The 21,183-nt window shown below is 27.2% G+C and overlaps 1 protein-coding gene across 1 annotated transcript; it reads right to left on the reverse strand.

The window, feature by feature from the left end:
- Positions 1 to 19,465: 19,465 nt before the first annotated feature.
- LOC135932045 (uncharacterized) lies at positions 19,466 to 20,959 on the reverse strand. Its single transcript, XM_065469387.1, has 4 exons — positions 20,695 to 20,959; positions 20,514 to 20,630; positions 20,133 to 20,320; positions 19,466 to 19,606 (listed from the first exon to the last, which is right to left on the reverse strand). Exons 1-4 carry the CDS (start codon positions 20,957 to 20,959, stop codon positions 19,466 to 19,468), a joined length of 711 nt encoding a protein of 236 aa, XP_065325459.1.
- Positions 20,960 to 21,183: the final 224 nt, after the last annotated feature.

The following is a 21,183-nucleotide window of genomic DNA, read 5'->3' on the forward strand; positions in this document are numbered from 1 at the left end:
ACTAAAATACAATTTATTTGTTGTTATGTTTAAAAAGAGTAGTTAAAAAGTTAGCGGTAATTTTTGTTATAATATCTGCAGCGAGTCACATTTAGCTAATCTTATTAAACGGCTCGATTTAGCCAATTTTTAAAAACGGTTTAACTCAATATTTTGGCCATAAAAGGCTCAAGCTTATTTATTTTGCCCACATATGGCTGGAAGATTTTAACTTTCATTGGCGAAATTTCGAGGCTTAGATAATATAATTTTGACTAAAATCTTGATTTAGCCCTTTTTAAAAATCAGCGAAATGGAGCTGTTTAGCCAATAAACATTGCACATATTTTAAATGAGATTATAGGAGAATGAAAAATACACTTTATCATTCGTGAAAGTTAGTTTTTTTTGAATAGAAGATATTGATATTTTTATGACATTGGTTCAAAGATGGATGGTAAATAAAAATCAATATAAATATCAGAATCATATCGTTGAAAAATTTATGGATTGGCACAGCTTTAACTTAAACCCAGTCACAAAATGCGCAACGCTGCTTTTGAACCCACTCGCGGATATTTCGAAATTCACCCGCCCGCCAAATGATTAAATTTTTTTAAAGCTAAAACCCTTCCACTGCTGATCATTAATTAATTAATTTTTTCTTAGTCCTAATTCTTTTTTTCGAGTATATGCAAAGTATCGCTTCTCGAATAAATGATTTTCCCTTTGAAATTCTTCATAAAATATACGGCTTAAATTATTTAAAATATAGCTAATCTTTTTTTAAATTACCAAAATTTTATAATTACCGGGACGGGTTGATTATATAAAATTGAGAAAATCGGACCTGAGGATATTTTTTTTAATTTTCAGGCCTGACTTGGAGCACTGGAGAGCATTGTTGATATTTAAATTCTAGTGAAATCTATATGTGTAAGCATATTTTGCATGGTGCCATTTAAAAATTGGAAGGAAATAAAATAATTTTAAAACCAATTTTTTACTTCAACGAAATCTTTTGTAAAATGGATGTCTTTAAGAAATATTAATGACACATCTATTTTAATATAATATTGCAAAATTGAGCAACATGAACACTTAAAACACTTATATACCCGGAACTAATAGAACTAGACCAATAATGTTCATCTTTAAAAATGCTCAGAACATACTTCTATTTGGTTTATAAATATTCGAAAATAGTCCTTTTTTATTCCAATTTGTAGTGGAATAATCTCTTTGATTCGACAAAGGAACAAAATCATTGATTCATTATACTAAAGCTGGTCATTAGAAAAAACAAGCAGGTAATTTAATATTTCAAAATAGGCTGGGAAAAAATACCTTGAAACTAGTATTGTTAAGCAACTCAATTTGAGCCAATTTTAAAATCGGCTAATTCAATATTTTATCCAGAAAAATATTGCGCATGCTTAAATATTTTCTGATAGATGGCCCAAAGGTTTTGACATCTATTTGCGAAATCTTGAGGCTTAAGCACTACTTTTGGCGGAAATATTGAGTTAGCCGAATTTAAAAATCGAGCCTTGGAATAATTCCTTCAAGTCTAGACCCATCAACATAGAAACATCGAATAAGCTATTTATTTACGTTTCGAGTTTCTCTTTTAATTCCATTTGCCTATATATATATATATCTACTGTTACATTGTTGATATTAAAAATCCTCCACCACCCTTACATAATATATTTTTAAGGGAAGCTACTTCTATCATAAGAATAGATTAGTATCAATACTATGCATTTATTTTAAGAAAAGTACATGCTTTCAATCCCAGACCCTACCAAATTCAAGAAGAAATCGGAATATCCGGTCTAATGGTTAAAAACCTCTCGGATGACATTATGTATATCATCAATTAATTTGCTATTTTTACCAGCCTTAGCATTCTCTGAAACGCCCAAAATAAATAAATGCAATCTTATAATTTATCATTATTTTATAGTAAACGTCAAAATTTCTAAGTGATATCGGCAATAAACCTATAATGCCTTTTATCTTTGCCAACCCATTGTAATATCTATTTTGCCTAAGCAATTGCATTTTTATTCATTACGAATTAGGATAACTAACAATTTTTAAAAAAATATTTTACTATTCTGAATCATACTTTATTTTTAATTTTAATATTACTTGTGATATTTTGAAAGAAAAATGATTTTGGCAGAAATATTCTTCCCTAATTATGTATAGTCACCTGGCCTGTTATATTTTTTTTAAATAAAAAAAATTATATCTTTATAAGACCGCATTTATAGTAAACGCGTACTGAGCTATTTAAGGCCAATAAATAGGTATAAATTTGAAAAACGTATGTTGCGATGCATTGATAAAAAATATGCGATACGATTATAAAAATAATAGCATTATAAAATAATTATCTCTATTTTAGCTTATATTAAATAAATTTTTAAAACTGACTTAACTATAATAACGCTGATTTATGACATGCAAAGCTTGAAGATAACGCTTTCACTATAAATGTGAGCGTAAAAATATAAATTAGGAATAGTAAAAAAATATAAGTCAAAATTGTTTGAAATTTATAGTGTGGGTCACTCAATATTTTCTCAGATTTTTCAAGTTTCAAAATCGTCCTCGGAAAATGATTTAAAATTGATAAAAAAATTTAATATATGAATTATAAAAAAGAAATCGACTCAGAAGGAAATAAAGAATCACTTTTTAATTTTTCTCGTATCTCTGAAATGACTGGAGGAAATATAATTTAAAAAAAATACATCATTCATAAAATAGCTAGTTAAAAAAACATTTAAAACTCTTTTATGCAGTTTTTTTGTATTTAAAAAATTATCCCTTGAGTTGTAATGGTATCCGACTCATAAAAAATATCAGTTCTGGTTTTGATTCTGATAAAAATGGCTGTTTATGGTTCAATTTTCATTTCGTGAAGCTGGTTCGAACCTTTTTAATATTAAAGTTATTATATATCATGTAAAGAAAAAGCACATTTTATTTATTTTAATTTATCACTTTTCTCTGAAAAAAAGAATACTGAGTCATATGCATTTAACATATTTTCTATTAAATTATATCTATAAAGGAGAAAGAATAAATTCAACGACAGAGAACATTTCTATACGTAACTTGGATAACTGGTACTGCCAAATAGCAATATAGAAAAATATCAAAAATGGCTACTGATATTTATAAATCAATTGATAAATTTTAAGTTATGATATCAAAAGACTGAAATCCGTTTCACAGAAATTTTTAGAGATTCTGGTTAGATTTGTGTGACAAAAATATTGACGGTTCGGTTCAGATTCTGTAAATAATAACCAGGTTACATTTAGAGATTGGAGATGTTAGTTACGCCTCTGCAGGTGCGTAGCCAGCAAGAGGGATCCCCCTGTATCAAAATTTTTTGAAAAAAATATAAAAGGGTTCATGCGCATAGCCGTTTGGTGGGTGGGAAAGAAAGAAATCCACCCCTCCCCCTTGCAAGAATTTTTGAAAAATATAAAGGGCTCCATGAATTGTGAATTATAAAGTATTCTATTTCAGATGGGTTATTCTATTCTAAATATTATCAAAAAGTTGAAATTAATTTAAATATTAATTTCTTGTATATTAATATTTTATTTCACAAAAATAAAAATTATTTTCTTACATTTTCTAAACCTTAAACACTGATGGATATAAGAAAATTTTTTCAACCAAAAAAAAAATTATATTTAATTTATCTCTACTAATAACTATGAGTAGAAAATTTATAGTGTATAAAATATTCAGATAAACAAATAGACAGAATTTGCTGAATATAATTATTTCTAGTGTACTAGAGGAAAAGGAAACTGCAAAAAGCTTGCACGAAATGGAGCCTTCGACATCAAGTTGTTACCGCCTTTTTTAAATCTAGGAAGAGTCTATTTTGTTTGCCCTTAGAGAAATATCAGAATCACCTGAAACAGATGTTACATGTGAAACTGATACATAATTAGTTTTAATATGGGTGCCGATTTTTTTCATGCAATATTTTTCAAAAAAATGGATTTGGCTGAAGTTATGAGAATCACAAATATTATTATATTACAACTTAGAAAACCAAGAAATAATATCGACTAAGAATTTTTCGAGATTTATGTGAATGTTGAAGTGAAAGGGAAATTATATGATCTTGAGATTCACAAACTCTACTTTCATCGACAAACAAATATTTCCTATATTAACTAAAACTAAATTGAGAATTACTATAAATAATCGTTTTTATTTTACTCTTGGATTTAATTTTGACTCAAATCAATGAACCATTTGTGATTTATAATCTGGTTCTATCAATTTTCAAATATGATATTGAAATATTAAATATTTAGCTATTCATAAGGTATAAACGTATCTGAAGGCCAATTAATTTCAGAATTTAAATGGTATGAAAAATTTATTTTTGTAGATAATCCTCCGAGAAATACAGTGAAAACATTAACTTTAAAATATAATTTATAAGTTTTCCAAATATATTAAAATTACAGTATATTTGGCAATAATACCAATTAGTAAAAGCACAAATGAGAGGACCTATCCTTCATTACAGAAAATAAAAACCTATATGAAGCATCTTAAAATTGATTGAATAGAGCAGCTTTACCATTGAGATCTAATCCCTAACACAAAACAAAATTCATAGAAGGTTAAATTTTTATTTATGAACGATATTTTGACTATTCATTATAAAATGTTCAATTTTATATTTTATTGTGTTTTACATATCGGATTATATGGCTATAATATTTTTTAACCGTATATTCGCTCTTGATATTTTATATTTTCCAATATTTTATTATTGTTTTTTGAAATTATCATATTTTCAAATATGATAGTTCTAATAAATTTTATAATGATGATTAGTTCTAATAAATCTTTAATGCTCCAAAAAAGTCATTTCAATATATAAAAATTATAACCCCCTCCCCCCCTGGCACCTCCCCTTCTCCATCCCATAGAAAATTTCTGGCTACCCGCCTGCGCTGGCGCCTTGGCTTTGATATTTTAGATAGCAATGTAGAACCTAAGTTATATAAATCTAAGAATTTTTAAATGATATAAAATTTTGTCAAATAATATATATTTTAAAAAAAATGAAAAGAGTTTAAATAGGCGTTTTTACAAAAAAATATTTGCATCTTAAATAATTTAATAAAGATGTATGAAACTTTGTAAAAACATATTTTAGTATAAAAATAGGAGGCTGCTGAAAAACCAAGTTAAAATATAGACAGGTTTTCTCTTCTAATAAAAATTTAAAATCTCTGGGGTGTTGCTATGCCCTATAGTATATCATTCAACTTCATAAATTTAAATTAGGAAGTTATAAAACAGTTTAAGGATTAACATTTAAAAGTTTTTAATAATTTAACAAATATATAATAATATGTGCTTGTATAATATTTGTTATGGATTCGATTATAAAATATTTATAATTTAGAACATATTTTTAATTATATTTCAATTGGTATTATGTCAATGATTAAGCAGTGTAAAACTAACAAAAATATTAACAATATAATTTTGGTTGAGATATCCCTTGAAAACATTTCCAAAATTAATCGATGCTGTATTTTCTATATCACTACTAGAAAGTTTATTTGATTTAATAATTCTCTTTAATGGTGAAAAGTTTCACAACTCGATGTGGATGATCTAAACTGGTATAGAACATTTGAAAAACATTTGGAAACGCATTTTTGGGTTATTTAACAAATTTTGATTTAACACAATCTTTATAATTTTCTAAACTTTTTAAATATAAATTTTTAACAATCAATTTCAATTACTAATCCCTTTTCACCAATATTGGTCGCCAATATAGGTTTAAATTTTTTTATGTCTAGAAAATAAAATTGGCTATCTTGATTTAAATTTGCTAATTAGTTTATACAAAAAAATTGGAAAAATCTTTAAGTCTTATGATCCACTTCTTCTTTTATGTATTCTACAATAATGTTTTTCAAGGCCCCTGTTTACAAGAACTTTCTTCCAGTTGGTAAAACCCCGTTTTGGTATAGATTTAATTCACCATTTTTAAGTTATAGATCTTACAAGGAAAGCAACAAATTGCATCAGCTTCAATTAATTATTCAACCTATACGTATTTATAAAATTTTAAAGAAAATATTCTACCATTATTAGTAACAGACATTTTGAGTGATGTTGCTTGTTGGTAAAAGGTCCGATTCGGGTCGATTTTTAAAGACGACCCGATTAAGATTTTAGCCAAAGTAAAATTATGTAAGCCTCGTCATTTTGCAAATAGATGTCCAAACATTACTACAATCTATGAGCAATCCAGACTTACATAATATTATCTTGATTATAATTTTGATCGTGTAAAAATCGACCCAAAACATGTTTTTAACATCATTAGATTTTAACCTATTTGGTGATACCTGATTTAAATCAGTTGTAAAATATTTTCAATAAAAATAACTTAAAAATCTAACCTCATTTTGTTTCTGCAAGCTCAGGCTCATATTCCTTATTCTGAATTATGGCATCTTGAACATTTTCATTCTTCCACCATATAAGGTGCGTTAGTGCTCTTTTAGGTATTTCAGCAGACATGAATAAGTAGTTTTATTTGAACCAATAGTGGTTTTTACTAGAGATCTGCAAAAGTTGACCCAGCCCGTACCTGGGCTGGGCCCAGGGGCGGACTGGCAACGCTACGGCCTCGTGGGCACTTTTTATAGCGGCTTCATTTATATGGGGGCTTCGCCCCCGTATCTCCATTTTGCGGGCCTTCGGCTCGCTTTTGCCTGTTCTTCGACCGGGTTCCCTTAAATGGCTTCTTTGATTTGCATGATTTTTATTACTTCTTATTTTTTGAAAATAAGTTCAAACGTTTTACATTTTTAGTAAAAAAATGAATAGTATTATACGATAATCATATATTTTATTTAAAAAAAATGCACATCTAAAATCATATTCATTACCTAATATTCATTGAAAATATATATTTTATATTAGATTTACAACGATATTGTACTATAAAATCAAATCATGCATCATATATAAATATAAAAAAAATGCATACTCAATATATTATATCAATTAATTATAAATATAAAATTATTGCAGTTATACAATATTACAGAGAATAAAATTGCTGCACTTTTATAAAATCAGGCACCGATCATATTGCATATAATATTAATAAGATTCTAATAAAAGATTTAAAAAACATATAATTTTTAACTTAATAAATCTCTCATTAACTTTGAACCTTTGCTCAAATATACAGGAATATCTTCTAGTTCAATCTATGCTAATAGTTCTCGTTCAACTGACATCATTAAAAACGCTTTTAATTTTTCTTGGTCAATATTAGCTCTCAGCCTATTTTTATAATTTTTAATTTACTAAATGCTTTCTCGCAATTAACCTGCGTAAATGATAAAGTTAAAATGTATTCATATGCCAAAAATAAATTAGTGCACTTGTGTGCTTATTGTATCCTAGATAAATTATTTGTTTTATCTGAATACGAATAATCATTTATTCGATTCGAATAAAAAGAATTATTCGAGTAAAACGAATTATTCGTAATATTTAATAAATTGTTTAATAAATCTAACATTTGTCATTTCTATTTGTTGACCTGCCAATCGGACAGGTGATGTGTTTGTGTTTATAAAAATTCTAGCACAAATTTAAAAATTTCTGAAGTGAAAATTTAAATTTTTATTTGCCACATTTTTTGAATCTCACGAAAAGTTTATTTTTTGAATCTCATAATAAATTATATTAAAAATTACACAAACCAGAGGTAAATAAAAATATATTACATTTCTACAATAATTATTGTTAGCTAGCCTAATTATGTTAGAGGAGAATGCTTCTGATGAAATTATGCTTGATGTTGAAGATGAGAAAATTTCCTCACAAAAGAGAGCAATCATATGGGATCCAGGGGCCCCTACAACGGGGGGGAGAGGGTGTCCGAAGCAACTGCTTCAGTAAATTTGAGTGGGGGTACTTTTTTTACATCCATCATGATCATGTGATTTCTGGTTTATAAATGTAACAATAAGACCCCCCCCCCCCTCACTTAATATTTTATTTAATATATTGACGGAAATTTTGGTAGATGTTTAGTAAATTTGTTAACCGAATATTCTTGTCATAAATTATTTTTCCAATTTTAAAATATGCCTAAAAATATTACCAATATTGACAATAGCAAAATTCCTAGAAATGGGATTACTTATAGTATTAAAATGTATAAAGTTTTTTGCTTAACATGTCTCTTATTTGGTGGTCCACACGCAAATTCACAATGGACATGTGAAGGTCTAGATAAATGGCAAAATATTAATCGTGATATTATTCTGCATGAATCTTCACAGGCACATATGATGGCCGATTATAGAAGGCTTTCTCATAATAAAAATTCGATATTAAAATTTATAACACCTCAGAAAGAATGTGTAGATAATAACCGTTCTATTATAAGAATTATAATAAGATGTTTTTTTAATATCTCGTAACCAAGCCTTCTGGGGGAACAGGCAACAAGAAGGCAATATGATGGCCCTTATTAAGCTTATTGCAGATTCTGAACCTATTCTAAAAATGTATATACAGCAAAATGAAGAAAGAAAAAAGGATAAAAAAATAAGGGATTAAAAACGAAATTATATTCAAACCTATTATCATATAATAACATAAACATTCTCATTGAAACCATGAAAAATATGGTTATAAAAAAAATTCAAAATGAGATTACATTTAACAGGTGCTTTTCAATCATAGTTGATGGCACATACGATGTTTCGAAATCAGAAGCAATAGCTTTGATAGTAAGATATGTTGAAAATAATGAGACGCCGAAGCCTGTTGAAAGACTGATTGACATATATTGTACGGGAAATACCACAGGTCTCGATATAAAGCATAATATAATATCCAAACTTGGTTCGATGAATTTACCCCTTGAATATCTAATTGGGAAAAGTTATGATGGCGCCTCAAACATGAGTGGAAGAATCAATGGTGTGCAAGCCTTGATTAGAACAGAGGCGCCAAAGGCAGCTTTTATTTGGTGTTATTGTCATCGATTAAATTTAATCGTTGTTCAATTATGCCAATCAATTAAAGAACTTCGAAATGTTCTAGGAATACTAGATGAGATTTATGTCTATTTTAATGGTGTAAAAAGATATGAGGTACTCAAAAAATTTCAGTGTAATGATCTGAAAAAATCGCAACGATTTCTACGCGTCAAGAATACCACTCGGTAATAGTTCCTTATTTATTTAAATTTTAAATGTTTTTTTTTATTTAGAAGCTGGCTATCGTCATATAAAGCTATTGTAAAATTTTTTCAACTTTATGATACCTTGAGGGCAGCTTTAACAAATTTAAAGGATTCTGAAGATCCTGCCACTTCCACTATGGCTAGTGCTATAGTCTTTAGAATAGAAAAATTTGATTTTATCTTATCACTTTGTGTTTTGGATAAGATATTGTTGATAACAAGTTTGGCTTGTACAAAATTGCAAACCATTTCGAAGGATATAGGGTATGCAATAAATCAAATTCAATTGACAAAAGATTGCTTGATTAATTTGAGAAGTATAATATAAATTATTGTCTTAATTATTTTTTAATCTAATAGATAATAACACTGAATTTTTGGATGTTTTTTCAAAGGCGCAAGATTTTATGAAGGAGAGAAATCTACATTTTGATTTTGAAAGTAAATTAGGGGAAGAGAAAGCGAAAGAATTTATAATTTCATCAGTATTTAATTGTTTAAATAAAAAATTTTCCATTGATAATATGGTTAAATTATTGAGAAAAGAATCTTTCATGGTACTGCGCAGTCTTGTTTTAATTAATTTAATTTTACTCATGACTCTTTCGGCAGTACATGAGGTTGTGGGAATGGTTAATAAATATTTATATAAAATTCTTAAATTAGGGAAAGCAGAAAAATTTAAAAGTAAACGATAAGGTAAAATAAATGAATAGGTTTCATTCACACCTTAGTAAAAATAATAATAAAATTGACATTTTTTTAAAGTCTACACCAAATTCTTCAAAAAAAATTAATTTTAAGGATAATTTATTAAAATTATTTATAAATCATAATATTCCTTTTAAAATTATTAATTCCAATGATTTTAAAAATTTTATAAGTGATCTTGATTGTTCTGTAAAATCAATATGCTCCAATAATCTTAAATTGCACATGTATAATACATTTGCAGAAAAAGAACAATTGGTAAAGGAAATAATATCTAAAAATAAAAGTCAGATTAATTTTTCATCTGACATTTGGACTAGCCCAACACAGGTTCCTTTTTTTAGGGCTAACAGCCCATTTTATTGATGATAATTTTAGAATAAATAACATAATTTTGGATGTCAGTCCAATAAATGAAACACATTCAGGTGAAAATATATTTAAAGCTTTTGTCAAAATAGTTAAAAATTATAATTTAGAGAATAAAAATTTTTATATAACTTTTAGATAATGCAACTAATAATAAAACATTTATTGATACATTTTCTTTAAAATATCCCTTAATAAAAATAGGGCACATCCAATGCTTTGCCCATGTAATTAATTTAATATCCAAAGAAATTTTAAAAATTTTAGACCCTTCAATTCTAAAACTAAGAAAAATTATTAGAATGATTCGTAATTCCCCTCAAAAATTAAATTTATTAAAAAATATATGTAGTTCCCTACATCCTCCCCTAAATTTTTTAAAACTAACATTAAAATTCTTCAAGAAAAACAAATATGAGGTAAACTAAAATTTATAATTAGGTAATAATATAATACTTTGATAACATATAGGAAGAATAGGAGGATCTTATAAAAATTAAAGCTATACTATTGCCTTTATATGAAACTACAAATATGGTATGTGGGGAGAATTATCCTACTTATAATTTGGTTATACCTTATTATATTTTAATTCTTGAACATCTAAAAAATGAAAAACCTGGTTTCCATAAATCCTTTAACAATAGTTTCAAAGTAGCATGTGATAAATTGTTGGGCTATTATAATTTAACTGCCGATGATGCAATAATAACCACAATATTAGATCCCAGGCTTAAAGTAGAATATCTTAAATCAATATCTGTTGATTATGATATTGATATATCCAAGTTAATGGACAAATTTAAAGAGATTTACAATAGATATACAGGTATTTAATTTACCCCCATTTAAATATGATTTTATTTTATAAGCTCATAATTATAACTGTCAAACAAATAAGGATAAAATTCAACAAAACAGGCTAGACATTGTTTTTAAACAAAATAATATTCAACTGTGTGAAATAGATTTTTATCTGAGTGAACCAAGAGCAAAGAGTGATCCCGTTAATGTGGTGGAAGGCAAATGCATATCGGATCCCCATACTCTCGAAAATGGCAAGGGATTATCTATCTATACAAGGAACATCAACTGCTTGTGAAAGGCTTTTCTCAGTTGGAACTAATTTATTGTCAAAAAACCGCATGTCATATAAGGAAGAAAATATAAGAAAAACTCTTTGCCTTAAAAATTGGCTTAAATTATAAATTCAATTAATAATATATATTTTAATTTTGTTTATAACTTGATTATATATTATTTATTATCAGATTATTGATTACATATTATTATAATTTTTTCTGATTAAAATCAAATTTGTAATAAAAAAATTTGTCAATATATTTGAGTATGATTTATTTTATTAAAAAAATTAATTCGAATTATTCGAAATATTCGAATCGAATACAAATAGTAGATTTTATTATTCGTACGAATTCAAATAATAAATTATTCGATTCGTTTAAACGAATCGAATATGAATAATGCCCTATTCGATTCGAATTCGTTTTTGAATAGGCCTATTGTATCCTTTAAGAATTTCATACTCGCATATTAAACACTTGTTACATTTATTATCACACTCTGATTTGTTATCATATTGTAATATTCCATCTTCTTCATTTGACTACTCACTTGTACATGCGATATCATCGTCCGTTTCATTTATTCTGCTATCAAATCTTTGAATACACTGGCAAATGAACATAATTCGTTATGAAATTTAACACTTAATATATATGCCAATTGTGCTAGTTTTCCAAGGCTTCATAAATATCTTTACTATTTATTTCATCAAAATGTTTTGGTTGCAAATATTGCACATTCAAGATAAGCTCTCAATTCGCAGAAAGTAGTACGACAAGCTGTTTATAATTTGTTCAATTATTAGGACTAAATAGTTCGAACCTATAAAGGTCAATCGATTCTTGAGGACGTTTATCTTGGCATTTGTCACTATATATTCTCTTCGCTCGTCCAATTCGATCTTTTTCCAGAGCATTTTGTACGTAGATACCCTCCGCGAGCTATAAATATGAAAATGTTTCATTTAAATTAGCAGCCATTTTATTGCTTTATTTTGAATCGATATAATGATACAGAAGATTTAGCATCTTCTTTCATTTTCCATCCTGACAAAGTACCTAATTTTTCAGTTTGAAGATATGACAGTGGCCCCATTATTTAAAAAATTTCCAAATATATTATAGCTGTACTTAGCGTCTTAAATTTACATAAATTATCAAGTTTTTATCTCAATATATTTATTATCTATTATAAATTGAAGTGCCTTTATCGTTATTGGGAGCAAGCTCTCTTTACCATATATCCATCTAAGGGCTTTTTCACGTGCCCACCACCTTATCTCACCTATATTTGCAGCCTTCTCAACTTATTTTGGCCAGATGAATTATTCTGTTTCATCCAAGCATCCATCCTTTTATCTGATTCACCGACCTGGATTTTATTTGATTACAATGAATTAAGAACAAGAAATGTTGGCAATATTATTTCTACAATAAAGCAATGTATAAAAATATAATATAATAAATTAATCAAAACTTAGCTCACTCTACTCAAACGGAAGCGTTTTCACTTCATTTGAAAAAAAACAAAGAAAAGAACGTGGTAATGATGTGTAGCGTCAAGCGACGTTATTGATATATTATGCATTAAAATATAGTAAACGACATGAAAATTCTCAAAGAATGTGATATTCAAATCATAAAAATATCATTAAAAATAAATAAATGATAAGAGAAAATAATGTGAACATAATAATAATTTTTTTCTAATCGGCCTCTATTTTGATATTTTTTTCTGATCGGCCTCAAAAATCGACATTTCTCGCGGCCTCGTGGGCAAAATGCCCACCGGGTCTTATGGCCAGTCCGCCCCTGGCTGAGCCCATTTTTTTAAAAAAATCGGGTTGGTTCGGGCTGGGTCGGGGGTAATATTTTTAAGAAAATTCGGGCCGGGTCGGGTCAGGCTGTATAAATATATCTAAATTCATCAATTTTATGTTGAATTTTTTATGTAAAACAAAAATATTTGATTTATTTATAGAAACTGACCCCGTATAACATATATCGTTTATTTTGAGTAATTATAAATATTAATTTCTATATTTAAATAAATTCGGGCCGGGCTGGCAAAACCTTTTTAAAAAATTTCGGGTTCTGACAGGGCCGGGTAAAACTTTTTATAAAAATATTTGGCCGGGCTTAAAAAATTAGGCCCGATGCATATCACTAGTTTGAACAACAGTTATTTCTCTCCCATTTCATACTTGCAACTCATCATAGAATGGAAATTGAACCACTAAATATCTGATTTGCCACAAAAATACTTCTCGAATAATGGGTGCCAGGAGAAGAAGGAATTAATAACACAATTATAAAATGCTTGGGTTATTAGCTTGTGCCTAAAAGAATATTTCCATCTTTCGATTCGATTATATATAAAATTAAAAATAGAATGAGAATAGAGAAAACTGGAAAATATTCTTTTTTCATAGAATTAGAAAATGCCAAGAAATTTAATTATAATAGAGGTTGCCTTTTAGTTAAATTAAAAAGTTTATTTTACAATATTTAATGTACAGCTTATGAGATATTATTCAATCTATAAAAATTCTTTGATTAATTTAAAAGCTTGAGCAAATTTTTCACATTCGTGTTAATATAAGCTGGATAGATTGAGTTTACCTATATGATTTTGAAATTTTGATGTCAATAATGCTTAATTATCTTCTCGGTTTTGCTAAAAGCTTTATTTAAAGTATCGGGCTATCACAAAAATTCTGGGTCTAGAGAATTCCTAGAATTTAATTTAAATTTTTTTTTTGCTTCATACTAATTATATTCTAATTAAATATACTAAAGGTGAATGGGGGGGGGGGGGGTATTAAATTTAGTTTTGTAAATAATTTAATTTGATTAATTAAATTTTATTGTAAAAGAATTAATTTTTAAAAATAGACATTTAAAATTAATATTAGTTGCAAAATTTCATCATCCATTTACGTAAATACTTTATACATTGATTAAAATTTTATTAAAAAATAAAATAGTATAGTTACTTTTAGACATCATTTTTTTCAAAAAAAAAGGATAAATGGGAATGATTGCGCGTATGATTTTATGTACATATTTATATATAAATATATCTATTAATTTTTAATTAAAATAATATTTAAAATATTTTTTATAATTAATTCTAAATAATATAATAAGATAGAGTAATAATTTAAGCGAAGGCCCAAATCTACATTTATTTTTTTATAAACGATAAATAACGATTTTTAAAATTTATTACGAATACAACGCGCTCTTCGAAATCATGTTTTTTGGAAATTTTAATAACTATACAGATATTTTGTACACGGTAGATATATCCTTGAAAATTTACCACTTTTTATTACCATTTATAAGCGTCATTGGTTTGATATTCGATATATTGATTCTCCGGATTACAAATGGTAAAAATGGGAAGAAATGTGGAGGAACAACCTTTTTTGGCATAACAATCTCCTTTTTAAAGGAAGAAAAAAACGATTTTTCCCATCAACTTTACTTTATATTGAGAAGGATTGTAGCAGCGGACATGGGCGCCAACATTTGTCTCATGGTTGAAGCGTTAGATTTTATTCTTCAGGACAGATTCGAATCGGTGTTTAATCACAAAGTACCATGGATATTTTATATCATTCATATAAATTTTTATCTGCTCGAATGCTTCCTAAAGACTTCCTTATTCTTTACACTGTTACTATCTTTAAATCTGAATATCATCTTAACAAGTCCCTTATTGTATAAATCGTTAATGACTAAAAGACGTATAAATTATATAACACTCGCTATTTTCTCCTGGTCACTGGTCTTAAACATACCTAGTCTCTTCCTAGTGCACGTTTTAACTTTATCTCTTAAAAATTATAACGGGTATTTTATGGGAGCCGAAAATTTAAGTTTAACATTGGCTACCAGTGCACCACAAACTGCTAATAATAACATCATAAATGTCTATTATTCTGACATTATATCTTTTGAGAATGTCAACAAAGAACCTTGGTTTTTGCGCTGGAACAAATGTCGGGAAATGGGTATGACTATTTTGCCACTCATATCTATAATGATATCCTACATGTACGCGGTCTATAAAGTCAGAGAGAATTTTGCTAATAAAAGGTTGATGTTGAAAAAACGATTGATAGCTATGAAAAACAATCATATTACAAAAAATCTGGTATATCGAATATCTCTTTTTTCTAACAATCAAGTATATGATATGGTGAGGTGTCAAGATGCTCCTTCATTTGGTGTTTATAGATCTCGAAACTCTTCCTATTTTGCAAGGAAAAACAACTTTAGTACACGTCAAACGAATTATATAAGTCTAAAAAATAATAATTATACCATAATCTGCAATAAACAATCTAATAAAGCCAAAATCAGGTCACACATAATTGTATGTTTGAGCATTCTGATAGTAAATGTTGTGTTATTAGTTCCGCAAACAATATTGAATTGGTTAAAATTGAACGGTAAACTTGATAATTTCTCGACTTCGATGACTTTGAGATATGTCGCCTGTATCAAATTATTTGAGATTATGAAGAATTCAGTTAGTTTGTTCAATTTCTTAATATTGCTATTTAACAATAAAAAATTCAGGCGGATCATATTTCGATTTTAAATAAATACAACTTATTATTTACTCATTCTCTCTACTTATAAATGAAGGAATGTCTATGTTTTTTAAATTTTGTATAATTTATTTGATATAATAATGAATATTTTTTTACACAAATTTTTTTATATAATATTTTTATAAATATGGCTTTTTTTAACGTTTGCTGAAGATATTTTTTCAAAATCATTTTTTTAAAAAATTCTAGTTAAAATATATATTTCATATTATTTGTTGATTGGGGTGGAAGAGGAGCATTAAATTTTAATGCCCATAAAATCTATTTATATTTAGACATCATAAATGATATTCTATCTTGTAACACCAAATTTGATTTAACATAATATACTTATAATAATTTTTATGCAAATGTCATATAATATTTTATTTTATATTGAACGAGTTTTTCTATTTTCCAAAAATAAAAAAATTATAACAAAGAATTAAATATTATTATAATTAAATTATATGCTACCAGGAATCCAAACCAAACCATTAAACCACTAAAAACCGGTATTTTTTATCCAACCTAAACCGCTAAAAAATTTCTAGCCGAACCTGAGCCGAACCGCTAAAATGCCTATGAACCGGTTCGATTCTTATAATTATATGCTTATAAAATAATGTGTAAGTTATTACTAGTATATTGCAAAAATTTTAATTATATTCGAATTGTTGATAAGTGTCAGTCATAATTTTTATAAACTTTTGTATATTGCCATTTTACAACATTTTTTAAATATTTTAAGCTTATAAATTTATGCCTAGAGAAAAATTAATTCTAATATATAAATTATTTACATATAATATTATAAATGACACATCAAATCTGATATCGTACTGGCAGTGCCGGGTACCCAAGTTAGTGAGGAAAGATGTTTTTCAACAATTAAATTTATATTATCTCCTTATAGATGTAATTTGAGTGAGACGAATTTTGAAAATATATTAATTGTGCGACTTAATAAAAAAATTTTAAGTAATTGTTCCATATTAAAATTAATCATTGATATTTATTTGTTATATTTATAAATTAAATATTATTTTATAATGTGCAATTAATAAAAAAGAAGGTTATATGCATAGGCGTAGCCAGGGGGGGGGGGGGGTAAGGGGAAATTTTCCTCCCCTTCAGAAATTTATCACTTTTTATGAATATATTTTAAGCTAATAAAAAATATCCCCCTTAGTCCTTTCCCCACTCCCTGACCCTCAAAAATGTATGCATATATCTTTAACAATAATTTGAAAGAAAGCATGTAAAAGTTGATATTTTTTTTATAAAACTGTTCATCATAATTTATACATTTTTGGAAAAAAAGCATTTTTATACATTAAAAGTGAACCAAAAATGTTTTTTTAAGAAATGGAAATAAGCCAAAGATACGTCTTAAGACAAAAGTGAAATGTATTATAATTATTTATAATATAGATCCATAAAATTACTAAATAATATAATATTAATATATCAAATATAATTTTTTATAAAGTGAGTAATTTTAATTTATTTATCTTAATAAAAGTAAAATATAATTATAAAACTGTTGATAAAATGGAATCATAAATTAAATAAAAAATTAAAGCACAATACAAATAGTGGAATATTATATGTCGTAGATTTACAGTAATTTTATCAATTATCATATGACAATCAAGTAATTTTTACCAATATAGCGAATTATATATTTTACAGAAAACGTTAAAATATTGATAAGGACATCAGAAAAATGTCTTTTAAAGACATTGTGGGATGAATAATATGAAAATTTTATCATTTTTTATTTATAATAAATAGATGGCGTTTAATTGAATGCAAATTGTTGCTATATTTATTATCAAGAGCATTGATTAGTAAAATTTGTTAAAATATTAGCTGTAATATATTCTCTAACTGTCAAATATGTCTGTAAAAGTGGAATTTTACCTAGTATTTTGTTACCAATTCTATATAATAGAGGAACATCAACTATATGTCTACTTACTTTTAATAAATAATTTCTTATATGTGTTTGGAGTAAATTATTACCATGCTTTTATATTAATGTATATACAAGTAATTTATTATATTTTATATTAACTAATAAAAATATATTTCATATTTGTTCCAGGCTTATTTTTTTTTATTAAAATTAACCTCCTATCTTGTAAAAATCTTATGACTATATATAAACTAAGGTAACCCGGTCGAAGGCCGGGCAAAAGCGGGCCTAGTGCCCGCCCAAAATAGGTCTGGGAGCGAAGCCCCCAGTAATTTTTAATTCCCTTCCTTAGGAAAATCCTGGCTAGGCCTATAGTTTTATGTATGTGTTTTTTATTTTAATTATGAAATAAAAAAAATTTTTCACTATACATAATTCGAATGTAGGTTGAATATAAAAGCGTTCAAACCGGTTTTCAGAGGTTCGAACCTAACCGATATTTTTATTTTTTGCGAACTGATCCTAAACCTTGAACCTTTATTTTTATCCGAACCTGAACCGATATTCGTTTCGGTTTGGATCCCTGTATGCTATTAAATAAAGTTTCTCGTTATTTTTTATGATTTTTAATCAAATCCTACATTTTAAACAGTTTAATTTTACTATAAAATGAATTGTAATTATAATACTCTAAAAAAATACAATTACATGCAATTAGTACTAGTGTTGTTAAATTACCTAACTTTGACAATTTCTATTGTGGTTTAGTCAATAGACACTGGTTGTAAAATAATAAGAAGACATATAGACCAAATAAAAAAAGATCATGCGAGACAATAACGGTGAACGAACCGATAAGAAATTTTGGAGGGGAAAGAGGTGAAAGACCTGTAAGAGCAAAACGTTTACCGAGTCATTTCAAAGACTATGTATTGAATGTCAAGGAATACAAAATTATTTGGAAAAAAAAATTATAAACAACACGCGATTTAATAAAATTAAAAAATGTAATAAAAAAAAATATAAAAATTAAAAAAAAATATATAAAAATTTAAAAAAATATATATAAAAAAATAAAATTATCATTCTATCATTCTATGGACCATTCGATTTGATTCTTATTATAATTATTCTACTACAATTCATTAAATGATAATGATAACGAACAAAGAGACGAACATAAAAACGAACAAAGATATGAACAAGAAGACGTATGATGAGACGTTGAAATGATGATGATGAATAGGACAGAAACAAGAGAAACTGGGATAGCAAAGAATTACTCAGAGAGAGAGTTAAGATAGTTAAAGGCGATCAAATTCAATTTATTATGTTTAAATTTTTCTTATTCTAATGTTACTATGTAAATGTTTTCAATTACTTTAAAACTATATATACATGTCTTTTTTTATATATTTTACATATACATTTTATTTTTGATTGAAATTGAAATATAACTTTTACACAAAATGAAATATAATTTTTATACAAAATGTCACAAACACGTAATGTTGTTGTCATTATCATTAAAATCTTCGGTCATGTTATTTACGCTTATGTTTAACAAGTCAAAATCTTTGTTTTCTGCTTTATCACTTTTAAATTCATGAACTCCTTCTATGTTTACTGTATTAATCTTGTTGCCATATTCAAAATTATATTTCATTTTGTGTAAAAGTTATATTTCAATCAATCATAAATAAAATGTATATGTATCGTATATAAAAAAAGACAAGTATATATAGTTTTAAAGTAATTGAAAACATTTACATAGTAACATTAAAATAAGAAAAATTTTAACATGATAAATTAGATTTGATCGCCTTTAACTATCTTAACATCTCTCTCTCTGAGTAATTCTTTGCTATCCCAGTTTCTCTTGTTTGTGCCCTATTCATCATCATCATCTCAACTTCTCATCATACGTCTTCTTGTTCATATCTTTGTTCGTTTTTCTTTATTAATCACTAGTTTCAATAGATCCCATTTTATCTTTGTATCATGTGAAAATAATAGTTTAATCGGTGCTATACCTGTTGAGCTGTTCGGAGTATTACGATAATTAAATAAAAACCTTTCTAGAGCTATGTGTCTAAATTGGTGTTCTCTCTTTCTATGTTTCTCTTCATACTCATTTTGAAGATACCCCCCATCCTTTCCACCTGACCGTTAGACTGCTGATGGTAAGCGGCGGTTAGGGTGTGTTTGATTCCGTGATCTTTGCAAAATATATCGAACGAGTGACTCGTAAAGTTAGTACCGTTATCCGTTACTATTTCTTCCGGTATTCCAAATATACTGATTGTTTTCATAAGTTCTTTTAAAGTGATGTCTGTTGTGATAGATTTGACTGGAGTTATTATTGGGAATTTACTGTATGCATCTATTATTATTAACCATTTGATAAAAAGGCCCCGTATAGTCTATATGTATTCTTTCAAAAGGTTTAGAAGTAGTAACCCATGGATGTTGAATGGAATTGGGATTCGATGCCCAAATATTATATAATTCACAATTTTTTACTTCAGATACCGTGTTCATACCTGGCCAATACATATAATCCTTAGCTAATGCTTTGGTCTTTCCAGCGCCTAAGTTTCCGATGTTTAATTCCTTCAACATAGTTTTTCTCATGCCTGCAGGAATCACAATTTTGTTTTCTTTGAACAAACAATTATTTATAATACTTAATTCATTTTCCATGTTTTTGTATGATTTTTATACCATCACCTTTCCTTATGTCGTTAATAATATCTAATATTTCTTTGTCTTTATATGTTTCCTCTAATACTTTATTAAAATTAATCGGAATATCCCATAAGTTGTTTTTTGTGTTGTCCGTGCTTATATTATCAATAGTTTCCTTATCTACACTGAGTGGTAATCTTGATAGACAGTCAGGAACTGTATTATATTTACCTGCTCTAAGAATTATTTTAAAATCATAAGCTCCCATTGCTATATTCCACTTTTGTAAACGCATTGACATCGAAGTATTTTCTTTTAATCCTTTGGAAAAGATGTAAATCAAGGGTTTATGGTCGGTGATGATAATAAACTTCGTACCTATTAGGTACTCTTAAAATCTTTTGATTGCAAATATTATGGCAAGAGCCTCTCTCTTGATATTTGTGTAGTTTATTTCTGCCTTTAATAATGTTCTTGATGCAAAGGCTATAGGTTTTTCCTTTCCGTTGCTCTCTATATGAAAAA

The sequence above is a fragment of the Gordionus sp. m RMFG-2023 genome, chromosome 1 (assembly GCF_954871325.1).
Source record: "Gordionus sp. m RMFG-2023 chromosome 1, tfGorSpeb1-WG-v2, whole genome shotgun sequence".
Classification (NCBI taxonomy): Eukaryota; Metazoa; Nematomorpha; class Gordioida; order Chordodea; family Parachordodidae; genus Gordionus; species Gordionus sp. m RMFG-2023.